At 35.2% G+C, this 16,854-nt stretch overlaps 1 protein-coding gene across 1 annotated transcript; it reads right to left on the bottom strand.

Moving 5' to 3' along the window:
- Positions 1-5,322: 5,322 nt before the first annotated feature.
- Grl40a (Gustatory receptor-like 40a) lies at positions 5,323-16,143 on the bottom strand. The gene is made up of 3 exons (XM_073955605.1): positions 15,052-16,143; positions 6,136-6,297; positions 5,323-5,478 (listed from the first exon to the last, which is right to left on the bottom strand). Exons 1-3 carry the CDS (start codon positions 16,114-16,116, stop codon positions 5,371-5,373), a joined length of 1,335 nt encoding a protein of 444 aa, XP_073811706.1. The 5' UTR covers positions 16,117-16,143; the 3' UTR covers positions 5,323-5,370.
- Between the last annotated feature and the right edge of the window lie 711 nt (positions 16,144-16,854).

The following is a 16,854-nucleotide window of genomic DNA, read 5'->3' as shown; positions in this document are numbered from 1 at the left end:
TTTACCCATTTCCCGTCTCTAGCAATTGGGAACATTTTAAAGCCCAGAATGTCTTCATTACTGAGAAACTCATCATTCAAATAAAATAATGGGAAAGGGAGATGTGCGGCAACCTATTTTGCATCATAATAAAGATGAGATTTTCCTTATCCATTGATTTCCCTTTTAATACGACTACTAAAACCGGAGATACATATTCGCATAAGAAACTTTAAAACTTTGAATTTTTGTCCACATAAGTTTTTTTGCCCATTTCGACTCTTGAATATTATTCGACCATCACCAAACTCAATATGCTTCTTCCTCTCTGTGAACCCTATTCACCACCAAAATTGGATGCATTACCGACTTTTGCGATATCTCCGTTGTTTGACCACCTACTTTGTAGCCCATTTAGATATGATTTCATTAGCGTGATTTTGCACATTATCAGTAGTAGGATTCTGTAACTCATTTTTGCTGTTATCGATAATTGTCGGGAAAATTAAAATGCTTACAATTTCGATAATTAACGAAATTTTTCGGTAAGTTAACGATTAATAAAAAGTAGTCGCTAGCCTCTACCGACACAAACAGTGATGTCAACTTTTCTTTATGTTTTTAGTCATAATTTTGCGATTTAATTTTACCGATTTTTGTCGGTAACAGCAAAAATGAGTTACAGAATCCCACTACAGGTTTTATTTGCTAAATCCAGCCAAAATCTACCAGATTTCCCATACAAAAATAAATCCTCCTATTGAGCGGATTTGTTTTGTGCATCGGTGAATTGCTACACTAAAAATAATTTAAAATGTAAACATTTGTAAACAAAACGGAAAAATTAAATTTGTTTTGATGTACAAAGTTGATTTTAATCAACCAAAAGTAATATTTATGATGTCTAAACGATAAAATAATTCGTTTATTTATTTTAGATGGGCAAACTGCGATAAAATTGTTCTTTATTTGCTCTTTAGTTAGCATAATGTGATAACATTTTCAGTATTAAACAATAAATTTGTAATTTAATGTATGTTTTTTGAGACGAATTCAATTTACAAAAAATTCTTTTGACGTTTCAAATTCGATCAGATGGGCTGATGCATTTACCTTGGTAATTGTGCTATGAACAAAAATCAGCTGACTGCCATTTAAATGCTCCAAAATATATATCTAAATGCAATGAGATTTGTACTGGATTTATTAACAACACCCAAAATTTGGTGACGATCCGATCAAAATTGCGACCTGTAGCGTGATTACAAAGTTTAGTGGACAAACGGACGGACAAGCATAGCCAGATCGATTCAGCTCGTCGAGACATGAATTTTGGTATATATGTTTAAGTATGGGTCTACGACCATTATTTCGATGCGTTACAAACTTTTTGCCCAAAACCAACTCATAATACCCTCCCACTGAGATTATCATTTTAGAAAATATACCTATTGTTTATAATTTGTACTGATATTTTTTCTCATTTATTTAAATCAAACCCAAAAACGCTCCGTTATGTGTCCGATGACTCGTTATCGGCGATTATAATCGATCGTTTTACGTAATATAAATTTAAAATTTTGTCGCAGAGACAACTGGCAACGCGACTCGACGCTTGTCGCAATACGGAATAAACCCATCTATTTCCCATTTTGTTCTTTTCGGATTTATAAAAGGATTTTGGAATACTCCGTCAAAAGAGATTTCTAAAATTATCTTTATATGGTCGTAGAAGGAGCCAGACACCCTCAAGTTTCTGATGACAGAGTCGTCCAGATTATGAGATTTAGACCAATCACCTCCTCTATATCACTGATCACAACCATTTGCACATATTCGTAAATTATTGGTCTGTTCCTTTACTTTAAAAAATGGTAACAGTGGCAAAAAATGGTAAAAGTGGTGAACTGGTCTCATATAAATTGTATGCTTGTTAAAGTAAAGGAACACTTTGCAGGTTAAAAATGGTAAGAAATGGTAACCTCAGGCAGGTAAAGGAACAAAGCTTATATGATAGAATACAATCGAATATTGACTCACCTCTGTTGTTGGTGTCCTTACTAACCCAATGAAAATGGTGGGCATTTGCGTCGCATTCCAGATCAACGTTACAGATGTCCATCTTCTCGTCCAGCAACTTGTGGACACTCAGGTTTGGCGCTCCGAGTCCTTAAAAGGCATGTAGACTGAGGGTAGGGGTGTGGATTAGCCCTTTCCAAAAGTCCAGCAAGAAATCTCGTATTTTCTTTTTATAGCAATTAATGACTTGGATATCGTTAGATATCTTTAGCTTAAGGGTAGACTCTATTGCTTTGGAGCAGAGATTTAAGCTGGGTACACATTGTCAGTTCTGAATGACAGCTTTGTTGATGCTTGTGTGGCCGTTCATTTTTATCATTCATCATGCAACCACAAAATGTTTTGTGGTTGCTGGATGGTTGGACAGTTATCGATACTTGAGAAATATCGACATTCAAAACTGACAATGTGTACTGCTCTTAACACTACACTTTTTAGCTTGGGGCAATAGGTTTCGCCAACTCTACTTTTTTGCTTGCCGCCGCAGCTTTCTTAAGGTGGTACATGAATGTCGGTATTATCGATAACTGTCATACCGTCCAGCAACCACAAAACATTTTGCGGTTGTGAAGCAACAACAAAGCTGTCATTCAAAACTGACAATGTGTACCCAGCTTTAGAGGCTTTGATTTGAGCAACTACAGGCGCTAAAAGGAGGATCTGGTCTACTTGGATTTCGTGAGGGAATGTTCTCCCGAATACCTCAGCTTGATTTTAATGAAGAAGCTCTTCTCAATACGCAAATTCGGTTCTCGTCCTCTTGCGTAGATATATCACTTCACGTTTATAGTGATTTGGCTTCTCTGGCAGATCGATCCTTAGGATCATTGATTGTTGTTGGGGCCTCGTTGGATTCCCAATCATCAGTAAATGATCCTGTGGCATCCTGCATTTGAAGTTTATTGCCGGCATATGTAGGATCAGCTTCAACTAGGCTTGCTGCTACCCAGCAAAATTTGAAGGTAGGGGTTCCATGCGATGACGTGATTTCATGGCATCGTTTGCATTGGTTCAAACGAAGTCGTGAAAGATCCGATCTTTTAATTAGCATTTAAACCAATGCAAAGGAAGTCGTGAAAGATCCGATCTTTTCATCAGCATTTGAACCCATGCAAAGGAAGTTGTGAATGATCCCATTCCATCGATCCAATAGATATGAATTTCGTGTTTTTATTTATACACATTTTTCTAAATATATAGAGGCCTGCGTACATAAGCTGCTCTGCCTGATTGCCTTGCTTTCCTGCTTCATTTTTGACATAATAAAAATAAAAGAATAAAGAAGGCCGAGGAAATTTCGAACTGGGTTGCCCTTTTCTTTTTTATTCTTTTATCAGAAGTAAGCAAGGTAAGCAGGCAAGGCAGCCTATGTACGCAGGCCTTAAGATTAAATATTTGCAATAGGCTTGATGTTGTCGGAGACTCGAAATCACAACCAACGTTGTTAAAACTCTCGTCTTAATGATAATGTCATTACAAAGGGTTGCTGAAAATGACATGCCAAAGCATTGGTGGAAATGACATTCCAAAGCATTGGTGAAAATGACATGTCAAAGCATTGGTGTAAATGACATGCTTTGGATCCAAAAATGAATAGCATCTTTTGGGGACCACGCTCATATAAAATTCATCGATGAAGATGCTAAAAGGATGACATGCCAGATCACTTGCACCCATGATTGAATGACATCTTTGGCATCGAACATTTTGCTGGAAGCTTCTTGACCAATAGGGATTGGTTACCTATTTTGTCTCTCTCTCTCTCTTTGTCTCTAAAGTCTTTAAGGCCTGGGTACAAATTAAACTTTTTATGATGATATTTTATTTTAACACTTTATTTTATTTATTTATGAAATAATTCTATGTTTGCAATTATTTCTTATAATAAATTATATGATTAATTATTGACTAAAAGATTATTACAATTTAATTCTTATGTTGTTGTAGAAGTTATCAGCTTTGTTGTACTGATTGGGGTAGGTAATGTTATTCCTGGTTGAGTTGTTCTGACAGACTGAATTAAAAGTGTTTGCATTTGGCTTAGCTGCTATTGCTGCTGCCACTGGTTCATGTTACCGGTGAGAATAACATTGACTGTGGGAATATGCTGATCATGATTTTTCCCATTATCATAATTTTATTTGCTAACTTACATAAGCTGTCTCGTCTACTTGCCTTGTCTGTCTGCTTCATTTCTGATATAACTCTTATGCCACACAGTGAAACTTGCACTAAAGACTTTCCCGTTTTATAGGTGTTCTTATGTCGATTTTTCCACTACACCATTTTCATAAAATTTCATAGCGTGGAACTCGAACTAAGGACGCATAATTTCATGAAATTTATTTCATCGTGTGGCAGGGGGGCTAACAAAAATAAAAGAATAAGTCCCGGTCCACATTAGCGTGAATTTCATTAAAAAATTTCATGAAATTAGGTGTTCTTAAATCGAATTCCGCACTGCAGAAATTTTTTGATTTTACTCTACCATGGAGGTCGATCTAGAGACGCATAATGTCATGCAATTTTTTCAATGAAATCACTCTAGTGTGGACCGGGACTAATGAAGGCCGAGCCAATTTCGAACTAGTTTACTCTTTTCTTCTTTATTCTCTTATTTTTGTTATGTCAGAAATGAAGCAGATAAGCAGGCGAGGCAGCTTATGTACCCAGGCCTTTAGAATACCGTGTAATCGGTCCTGTCTCCCGAAGACTGGTTTGCACTCACCTTGGCTTTATCGTTGTCCTTAGTGATCGTCGGTTAGTCATTGTTGTTAATGTTTTGTTAACCTGTAGCAAGTACAGCTGTAGGTACCTAGAAATACATATCTAAAACAGCTGAATCACAATCGTTTAATCTCGTCGACACATGGTTCATGGATCCACAAAATGCAGAGCAGAGAGGAGCAAACATCTTTTAAAGATTACTCTATGTTTGATGTTGCTTTCTAAATATACATGTTAACATGTTTGCATCCTCAGACTTTTCCCTCAGACAGTTTTGATTCAACATGTTACAAAAACCACCTTCCCATCCGCAGAATGCCATCTCCCTTGGGAATAAAACTTGCCAAGGCAGCAAAGCTGATTGGATCCTAGCCGGGTTGCTGGGAATTTATAATTCAAATGGATCTTTAATTAACCGAAAACGAAAAACATTATATGCCTGTTCCAGAACCTGCAAGTTTTTACTACGATAACAATTTCTACCTTATGATATATAAATAGTCAAAATTAATTGATTCTTGAAATTCTGGAATCAAACCAACATTTATTAAAATTATTAACCAAAACTATACAGACATTAAAGATTCATTCGTCATCACTGCTCTCCACAAGTTGTGTAAGTGCCAGAATTTGATCATTAAAATATTGATAAAATACTGTAATTAAAATAGACAGCAACATCAGAAGTTGAATCTGAAAAGATACAATTGGTATTAGTTTGTCCCGGTCCATACTAGTGTGAATTTCATTTAAAACTTTCATGAAATTAGGCGTTCTTAGATCGAATTCCTCACTACAGCAATATTATGATTTTACTCTGCTAAGGAATTCAATCAAGAAACGCATAATTTCATGAATTTTTTTCAATGAAGTCACTCTACACCATTTTCACATGTAATTCGAAGAATTTCACTTGTAATTTGATTATTTCATTTGAAATCCGAAACATTTCACTTGTATTTTGAGAATTCCAATTGAAATTCGAATTATTTCATTTATATAAATAATTCGAATTTCAAATGGAATTCTCAAATTAGTCCCAATTTACATTAGGCGAGTTTACTTGCGGCAATTGTCAGTTTGTTGGTGAGAGAGGGGGCTGAGAGGCAAAGGGTTACCATATGCCTCACCTCTCTCTCCATCAAACTGACAATTGCCGCAAGTAAACTCGCCTAATGTAAATTGGGACTAACAAATGAAATAATTCGAATTTCAATTGGAATTCTCAAATTACAAGTGAAATGTTTCAAATTTCAAATGAAATTCTTCGAATTACATGTGAAAACGGTGTAGTGTGGACTGGGACTTTTTTAATTATTTGCATTGAAACTTGTTTTTTTTTTAACTTACTAAAACAAAATTCCATATTTTGAAGTCTATAACATTGAACAGCTTTAAATTCATTTGATTCTTTAAAACAAATGTGATGTCCCTTAACATAGCTACCTTTTCCTCTGATGATGATTTTGTGGCTTTCAGTTGTTTATTCACTTCTTTATAGAATTCACTTTTCTGAAAAAATAATTAATTTGCTTAACAATAATCTTATAAGAGTCAGTCATGAATGAACAGGTAGAAGTTATTTATTTTTGTTTGTAACGGATTTCTCTAAACAAATCCTTTGATAACAGAAACCTCTACCTTTTCTATATTCGGACAAATGCATTGTCATGGCGTTCTAAAATTGAAGACTATTCACAAATGTCTCCAATTTTAAATTTATACATTTAAACTGTGGAAATGAGAATAATTCTGCCAGTAACCAGTTACTCTTTAATCTGCTAAATTCACGCACTTCGGTCGTTTTCGGATCACAGGATGATACTCTTCCAAATCTCTGTACTTGGAGTTAAACAGAGTCCCCACAGAGTCCCCGAAATTGTGCGAAAATAATAGTTTTTACACAGTTGAGGAAGTCGAGGCAGCCGTGGATTTCCTAACCAATCGTCTCTAGACTCGCTATGAGGATTTATTTGACGTACAGGCAAAGGAATTGACGTTTGAAACCCAGTGGGTTTGTTAAATCCGGTTATATGTAAACGTACTTTAAAAAGGTATATCTCAGTCGTTGCAGACAGAGATATACCCTCAGCCTATGTGAATTTAAACTTTCATCTATGGACAGACAGAATTTTTTCATGGTCTTTTCAGAGATTTGTGACCCTTTTTGGACATTTGAGCTTGTCGACAAAAATGTGGATTAGGATTTAAGCTCAAAAGTTTTGCGGAAGAGGTACTTAAAGGAATGGACCGACTTGATCCATTATGGAAGTGGATCTTAATTTTTCGACAGATATCGCGCCCGCTAGTCATTTCAGTGGGTCATCGTATACCTTTTCTACCAGTATGCCAAGAAGCATGGTCCACATGATCCACTGGTCCACGGAAAACATAATATCACTTTAAACAGTACCACAACCAACAGCATCGGTACACATTTTAGTGGCATTTTTAAATATGGGGGGGGGGGGGGTGTGGAAGTCATCAAAGTCATTCGAGAGCATGTCTTAAAGTGAATTTATCCGAAACTTTGTGTAGGAGGTACCCGAAGGAGTGGACAAATATAACACATATACGAACCTGATCTATATCTGGTAGATATATTAGGATGTGTAACAAAAAAAAAAAAAAAACATTGTTCCACAACCTCCCATACGGGACAAGGGAGACTTCTCTCATTCATATTTTAGCTCAATGATATGGGACCTACTGTTTATCGCCGAGTCCGAACGGCGTGTCTTAAGACACCACTTGTGGAGAAGTTTTTCAAGGCTGAAATACTCAGGAAATGTCGCCAACATTACTGAGGGGTATTTTGCCACCGTTGAAAAATGTTTGATGTTGACTGGCCGGGGAATCGAACCACCGACCTTCTGCGTGCAAGGCGGGCGTGCATACCATTGCACCACGGTGGCACCCAGGATGTGTAGGATGTGTAAAGTATGAACCAAATCGGTCACTCCCTTCAAGAGTTATCGTCCGCACAATTTTTCCGAACATTTTTGTACTTTTATGGGGGAGGTACCTGAAGGAGTGCTTATCTTCGAACTTAAACTAAGTTTGGACAAAGTATTACGACGGCCAAATTTTGGACTGAATCGGCGGATCCGTTCGAAAGTTATCTTGCTCTCCGACCACCACACACGATGTCATAGGGTTTTTTTTTGAAACTTTCAGGCTATTTTTCTCAGGAAGTATGGACTTTCCCATGTGAACACAAGTTGTTACAACAAAAATCAAAGCGATTCGAGAGCAGGTCCTAAACTGAACTATTGTGAAATTTTGTGTGGGAGGTACCCGAACGAGTGGGCCGATTGAGTCCATATTGGAACCTCATCTATTGCTTGGTTTACATTCGGCGTCGTTTCGTGATTACGAAGGCATTTCGTGATTTCGCGCGGAATCCAACAAAATTTATCATGATTTCGCATACAAAAATGAAATCATCTCATTTCGTGATTTCAGCGAAATCAACATCGAAATCACAGTACACATGAAATACAACCTTGTTTTTGCCTAAAAAAGTACCAAAAGTTGCAACACTTTTCACGTATCAACACTAAAACGCCTGTTATGCCAAGTTTACACTTGCGCTCCAAAATCCACTGGATTTCACGAAATCCTGAAATACACCCCGGTGTTTACATTTATTTTTTGTTGTTTTCAAACATATCACAATGATCAAGGTAGATGCATATGCGCAGCTGATCGAACATGAATTTTCAAAACAAGTTGTTGTAAATTGAATTAGTCATCAAAAATATACGACAATATAGAACTTTACAACTTTAATTGGAAAATTATCGTAAAATTATTTATATATGGTATTAATTGCGTATAGTACTAACAAATGAAAAAATAAAAAATGATTTTATCGTTAAGATATTATAATAATACATTTTGGTAGATGAAAGTTGTGCTCAGAACCTGCACAATATTAATACTTGCAGTAATTTTCCCTTTTAGTGCTAAAAATGCGTTCCCGTACTCCGAAATCTAGCAAGTCTTGTATTTCTCTTTAAACAAAAATAGCGCCGAATAACACCATCTTCTTCTGCTTTCTGCCATACAATTGGTCTGTTCCTTTACTTTTAAAAATTGTAAAATTGTAATTGGCAAAATTAGCAAAAGTTGTGAACTGCTCTCATAACAATTGTATGCTTACATCAAGTAAAGGAACACTTTTCGAGTAAAAAGTGGTAAAACTTGAAGATTCTTGCACGTAAAGGAACAGAGCTTATTTTGGCCTAGTAGAAACTAGCAGCAAGCATGTTCATTGGCATCTAATATGATAGCGGATACGTTGATTTTGACATTTATGCTGGAGTTTTTGCAATTTCCGTCATTTTTCCGATACCGTATTTTTTAAGAAATTTATATGGGGAAGCAATTTTAGACAATTTGCTCTTTTTTCTAACATTACCATTAAAAAAGTACGGGAACACAATCAAAAATAGCATTGTAACAAAGTAATTTAATATTTTTTTCACATTGTTTAAAAATTTTGATACTAAAATTTTTATTGTGATACGTGAAAGTGTTGCAACTTTTGGTACTTTTTTAGGCAAAACAGGCTTGTATATCATGTGTACTGCGATTTCGATGTTGATTTCGCTGAAATCACGAAATGAGATGATTTCATTTTTCTATGATAAATTTTGCTTGATTCCGAGCGAAATCACGAAACGCCTTCGAAATCGCGAAACGACGCCGAATGTAAACCAAACATTATACCCCGGTTACACTATTTAAGGTTAACCCACTGGGTTTAATAGTTCCAGTGGGTTAATCTTTGCTGGTTACACTTAGCTTTTCGAGGATATAAACTGTCAGCTGATGTTTGTTTACGTATACATACAAAATAACTAATAAAGTCGTGTGTTACACTTTTACAATTTCTCGTATGAGATATCGTCCTCATATTGGTATATTTTACACTCGTACTTTTTGTTAAAAAAGTGTCTAATGAAAAAAAAAAATAATTTTATGATTTCCAAATAACTTTAGATTTATTAACTCCATAAAATCTCATGTGACCAATCGTAAACGTGTAAAACACGACAAACGCTGTTGCAAAAACAGTTGCAACTTTTGGTACTTTTGGAGTAGAGTTGGATATTTTTGCACAAATACCGAATACAACACTGTATTTTTAGTAGATTTGTGCCGGATTTAAAATAAACCCAGCCATGAGAGGATTTAATTTTTGTATGGCAAATCTGGTCAGATTTGAGCAGTTTAAGCAAATAAATCCTCATGAAGTGGGTTAACCCGGCAAAAAGCTGTAGTGTAACCATGCTATTAGACTACGCATTTATAACATGTTTAAGAGAGTTATCTCGATTTATTTGACATATATTGTATGAAAACGACAACTTGATTTGCTAAATCCACCATAGTCGAAACGTACTATAAGCACACCTGATTGTTATGTTTAAAAACATTATTGTGATTTAAAATACAAAGAAATTCAAATCACAATAATGTAAAATCTATTATGTTTGTTGTCAAAAGATGTTAACAGAACTCTGAATGGCCGACCTTCTGTAGGCCTTGGTTGTAAAGTTCTATATTGTCGTATATTTTTGATGACTTATAGCTCATTTAGACTAGCCATAAATCCTCGACTGGATTTAATAAATCCAGTACAAATCTCATTGCATTTAGATTTTCATTTTGGAGGATTTAAATGGCAGTCAGCTGATTTTTGTTCATAGCACAATTACCAAGGTAGATGGATCAGCCCATCTGATCGAATTTGAAACGTCAAAAGAATTTTTTGTAAATTGAATTCGTCTCAAAAAACATACGTCAAATTACAAATTTATTGTTTAATACCGAAAATGTTAGCACATTACGCTACTAATGCTAACTAAAGAGAAAATAAAGAATTATTTTATCGCAGTTTGCCCATCTAATGTTTGGTTTACATTCGGCGTCTTTTCGTGATTTCGAAGGCGTTTCGTGATTTCGCGCGGAATCATACAAAATTTACCATGATTTCGCATACAAAAATGAAATCATCTCATTTCGTGATTTCAGCGAAATCAACATCGAAATCACAGTACACATGATATACAACCTTGCTTTTGCCTAAAAAAGTACCAAAAGTTGCAACACTTTTCACGTATTACAATAAACAAGGTAGATGTGCGAATTGCTGGAACAAAATATGTTAATATCAAAATTAGTAAACAATGTGAAAAAATATTAAATTACATTGTTACAATGCTATTTTCATTGTGTTCCCGTACCTTTTTTAATGGTAATGTTAAAAATAGACCGAATTGGCCAAATTTTTATTGCAGAGAACAGGAGAAGAGGCTTTTATTCAAAAACAAGTGCAAGTCTTGCTATATTTCGGAGTACTGGAACGCATTTCTAGCACTAAACGGGGAAAACACTGCAAGTAGTAATATTTTGCAGTTTCTGAACACAGCTTTTATCTATCAAAATTTATTATTATAATGTCTCAACGATAAAAATCATGTTTTAGTTTTTCATTTCTTATGCTTGGTTTACATTTACGAAATCCACTCGATTTCAACTGTCAAATTCATAGGTTAAACGTCAAATGAAACCCAGATGAGATTTCATTTGTCGTTTGAGCTATGGAATTGACAGTTGAAATCGAGTGGATTTCGTAAATGTAAACTTAGCATTAGTATTATAAACAATCAATACGATATATAGATAATTTTACGATCATTTTCGAAATAAAGCAGTAAAGTTCTATATTGTCGTAAATTTTTGATGATTGATTCAATTTACAACATCCTTTTTCGAAAATTCGTGTTCGATCAGCGCATTTGCATCTACCTTGATTATTGTGATATGTTTGAAATCAAGAAAAAAAATAAGTGTAAACACCGGGGTGTATTTCAGGATTTCGTGAAATCCAGTGGATTTTGGAGCGTAAGTGTAAACTTGGCATAATGCTAAGATTACATTTACGAAATCCACTCGATTTCAACTGTCAATTCCATAGCTCAAACGTCAAATGAAATCTCATCTGGATTTCATGTGACGTTTAACCTATGGATTTGACACTTGAATTCGAGTGGATTTCGTAAATGTAAACCAAGCACAAAATAAATAAACGAATTATTTTATAGTTTAGACATCATAAATATTAGTTTTGTTTGATTAAAATCAACTTTGTACATCAAAACAAATTTAATTTTTCCGCCTTGTTTATACATTTTTACATTTTAAATTATTTTTAGTGTACCAATTCACCGATGCATCTACCTTGTTTCTTGTGCCAGCTTGCAACTTTTTGTATTTTCTAGCAACATGTTGCAAAAACCAGAGTTGTATACGAGGATTTATGCCAGATTTAAAACAAATCCACTCAATAGGAGGATTTATTTTTGAATGGCAAATATGGTAGATTTTGGCCGGATTTAGCATATAAAACCTGATAATGGGCTAAATCCGGCTAATGATGTCATATCTAAATGGCGTATAAGGCCGTGTCTATATTATAGCCATTTAGAGGGTTAACCTTCTTAACACAGATAAAGACACTGGTCGTTTAAACGCCACCAAAAACGGTTGCAAAAATTGACGTAAAACTCTGGCTATTTCGAATATTTTTGTGGGGTTTTTTGCATTTTGTTATAGTATTGTCTGTTATCTGTCATTTCACGCTTATCACGCTGCATTTGACCTACGCATTTTCATGCAATTGGCTATTCAAAAAAATCGACTTTTTTGTAATTTTCGACTTTTGATGAAAAATTTAAATATGCGATAAAAATTTAATCATAAATGTTAGAATCATATAAAGTCAGGGATTTGTTAGGAATATAGTAAGAGTATTTTCTCAATCAAAAAACAAGGGATTGGCATGTAAGGATACACCAATATTACCCTCCAAAGTTTTTGGCACTTTTAAAAGAAGGCCCGATTGCGGGAAAACTATACGTTTTAGAGAAAAAAATTATTTTTTAAAAAATGCTTAAAAAGTCTCAAACATATAAGTTTCAAAAACAATTTTAAGTTTTCTCGCAAAAAAAATTCTCGGCGCTAAGTGGGTTAATGAGGATTTATTTGACGTATACGCAAAGGAATTGATATTTGATATTCGAACATGAATTTTCAAAAAAAAGTTGTTGTAAATTGAATTATATAATACGGCGTTTATATTATAGTTTTTTGCAGGGTTAACCTTCTTTATGAGGATTTGTTTGAAGTATATACAATGGAAATGACATTTGAAACCCAGACCCACTGGGTTAACCTTGTTATATATAAACGGCCTATTACGTTTATATAGAACCGGATTTAACAAACCCACTGGGTTTCAAATATCAATTCCTTTGCGTATACGTCAAATAAATCCTCATTAACCCACTTAGCGCCGAGAATTTTTTTCATCAGCTGCGCATATGCATCTACCTTGATTATTGTAATATGTTTGGGCCAAACCTATAGCTCTGCGTTTGCATGTGCGTTCAAATATACAAAAACAAAATACATGTTATTCAAATTGAAATACATGTATTTTTTTGTGTACGCACACGCAACACGCAGAGCTATAGGTTTGGCTCTTTGAAAGCAACAAAAAAATAAGTTTAAGTCCATATTTACATTAGGCAATATTCCTTGCGGCAATTGTCAATTTGTAGGAGAGAGAGGTGAGGCATATGGTAACCCTCTGCATCTCAACACCCACCATGGTACAATAATACAGGTAGCATTATCATGCCAGCTGATGGTAACATAATAGCTCTGTTCCAGAACTAAAAAGTTTTTACAATTTTTACCACTTTTACAAATTTTGCGTTCCCGTACACAAAATTTATATGAAAATCGTTTACGACTTTTACAACTTTTACGACTTTTACCACTTTATAAAGTACGGGAACAGGCCAAATGTGTCAATTGCATTGAATTGATGTCAAATTTTGACATCTTATGTTGCCAACAATTGCCGATGCGGCTACCTGTGTATTTGTACCATGACACCCACTCTCACCGACAAACTGACAATTGCCGCAAGGAAAATCGCCTAATGTAAATATGGACTAAACACCGGGGTGTATTTCAGGATTTCGTGAAATCCAGTGGATTTTGGAGCGCAAGTGTAATCTTGGCATAAGTCTGCGTTTTACGATGTTCAAAGTAAAGACCAAATCGGTCACTCCCTTTAAGAGTAATCGTGTGCACAAAGCTGCCGGACATTTTCCAACTTTTGTGGGGAAGGTACCGGAAGGAGTGAACCGATATAACCTATCTTTTATTCTTTTATCAGAAATAACGTAACCAAGAATGTTATGCTCTTAACTTCTCAAGCGTTTAGCCTTACAAAAAACCGGGATCGGTATAATAACAGCAATGTTTAAAAATGTAAAATGCTAACGATCCCGGTCTATGGAAAGAGGTAAAGTTGACCTAAATCCCCAAAGCGGGGAAGCTGAGTCACATACTACCTAAAGACCATAGACCAATTAGTCTTTCTTCCATTCTATTTAAAACGATGGAAAATTAACTAGATCTAAAAACTAGGGTCCAATTAGACTCCACGGCAATGGTCTTAGAGCCTATTTTTTTCGTACGATTTCCCATACAAATGCTCTCTTCGTGTTCATCATTGTTTTGGAGTCAACCCGGTACATAAGAAGCCTCGCCGGATGGATTTCTTGCTCCGATTCATTTCAGACATAATAAAAAGAAAAGAATAAAGAAGAGCACGCCAATTTCGAACTAGGTATGGGTCAGAAACCAAGGCGAATTTAAGAAAGTTGATCCAAAAGGCGAATTCGTGGAAAGCAGGCCTGGTCTTCATTTGCTGTCAAAATTTTTTGCGCGAAATATCCCCAAAAGGTAGAATAAGACGGTAAAATATTCTTCGCGAAGCTTAAATAAAGATGTTGTACACAGATATTCTTTACAGAAGCGTAATATTTGTTATTTATTTGTGATTAAAAATATTTTTTGACAGCAAATGAAGACATCAGTTGGTATTATTGCATCACCTTCTTTGTTGCACCATGGTCGGAAACGAAGCAAGGCAAGAAAGCCAAGCGGCGAGGCGTGGAAGCACTTTAAAGACATGGCATTCTTGCTTAAGCCATTTATGGGAAAAGAATAAAGAAAGTCCAAATTAGAACTAGGTCGCTCTTTGCCTTTTAGTTTTTAATCTGAAATGACTTAATCAAGAAAGCAAGCTGCTTATGTACCCAGGCCTTAAGGTTTTCATTGAGTTTAAGTATTAATAAATATTCTATTTAAATTCGAATAATATAAATGTAAACTTACCATTTTCTTAAAACCGCACAGGGTCAAAGCGAGTAAGAAATAATCCAGAATGATGCAAACGAATATAACGGAATTAGCCGCATAGAAGACACGACGATTGCGACCGATAAATATGGGATACCAAATTTTTTCAAAATACAATCTTGTGAATATGCCATAGAGCAGGCAATTATAATTGAGACCATTCAAAACTAGCAGCTGCCGTTGTAGGATTTTATTAGTGGAACATAAATAACGGGCAATGGCAGTAACTCCCTCTGAGATATTTTTATAAATATTAGCGGGAATGCCATCTTCCATTGCAGTATTGTTTTCCTCCAAATTGTGTTTAACTACTTTGTCGTTTCGTTCGCCAGACATAACATTTTCTTTTGATGACACGGCTTCGTCTAAATCTTGCTTTAGAACAGGGTTTATGATTTCAATAATAACCTTGAGATCTGAGGTTTCAGAATTTTCCTTTAATTGCTGTTTATATTCAAACAACTTCCTTTGAACTAACCACAAAGTTAAGGTATGCAACCTTAGGCAACCAGCTATCATAAAATGAGGCACAAATAACGCCAAGGCTATCATAATGTGATCGATGGGAGGTAATTCAAATTTCATTTCTATGGCTATATACAAACCAAAGCCAAATGCAACAATAAAGGTTGCGAAAAATATCATATATGTTAGCAATTCATATTGTAAATCCTTTTTATGGGTAACTCCTTTAGGGCCGCCACCAGATCCCCAGATAAGTATCTCTGCCAGGCCGTTAAAAACCTTTGTTAGAAATTTCCACTCGATAAGGCAAAATATGAAAGTCTTCAGTCCCAACCATATTTGAAAGATTAATAGATTTTTTAAAAATGGTGATAAATCCAAGGTGATTTTCAACAATGCCGATTCTTCGAAATGATGTTCAAAGGATATCAAATAAATTACAAGAATGCAAAGAAAATATATTACACTCCACAAGGATAAACGATAGCGTTGATTTTTTACATCCAAACTGCGTATTTGATAGCCGGTGAATAGTAAATAGCCCGAGGTTATGCGTAATATTCGTTGGTAATTCATGATGAAGAGGAGATTTGAAACTAATTTGAAACTTCAATGATTCAATCGAACAAATATAAAGAGTTATTCGAGCGGTCATGGTCATGGCAGAGTGGGTAATTGCACCATTTAGAATGATTTGCATCTATGGAGTTAATGGTCCATAACGATTGGTGTTATCTTCAAATTCTTTAAATGCAAACAGAGTTGGACGATGAGTACATGGGATGTCTGTAACAAGTTCTCGTGTTCTTCTATAAGAAGAAGAACATTGAACTGTAATAAATGACAACTTTTAAAAAAAGGAGTTGAAAAGTTTTGATCGCCCAAAAAATCATTAAATTACTTATTAACCTGTCGACAAAGACTATGTCGTTACCCGCTTGCAATGAAAATTCCAATTGCTGTGATTTAAGTAGTGCAGAAATAGTTCTATGCGGTACTAGTACACAATTGACCACTAAGTAATGCGAAGGGAACCTATTGACACCTTTTTATCCCCAAGTAAACGCCGAGGCGTCAGTTGCGACATTAAATCCACCATTTTTTTGAACAACATACTGGTATATGACTGTAAACTTGGAACTAGTACAATACTCTCTACAGGTAATGCATAAAAAGTCAATTGGTTACCTCCTATGACATCCCCATGTTAAAGTTTACAGTTGATTGCACTGTGAGGGGTCTAAAGGCCTGCGTACATAAGCTGCCTTGCCTGCTTACCTTGCTTACTTCTGATAAAAGAATAAAAAAGAAAAG

Source organism: Musca autumnalis, unplaced genomic scaffold (genome assembly GCF_047663935.1).
Source record: "Musca autumnalis isolate F117 unplaced genomic scaffold, ASM4766393v1 scaffold_5, whole genome shotgun sequence".
Taxonomy (NCBI): domain Eukaryota; kingdom Metazoa; phylum Arthropoda; class Insecta; order Diptera; family Muscidae; genus Musca; species Musca autumnalis.
This window is presented reverse-complemented; position numbering and strand designations above follow the sequence as displayed.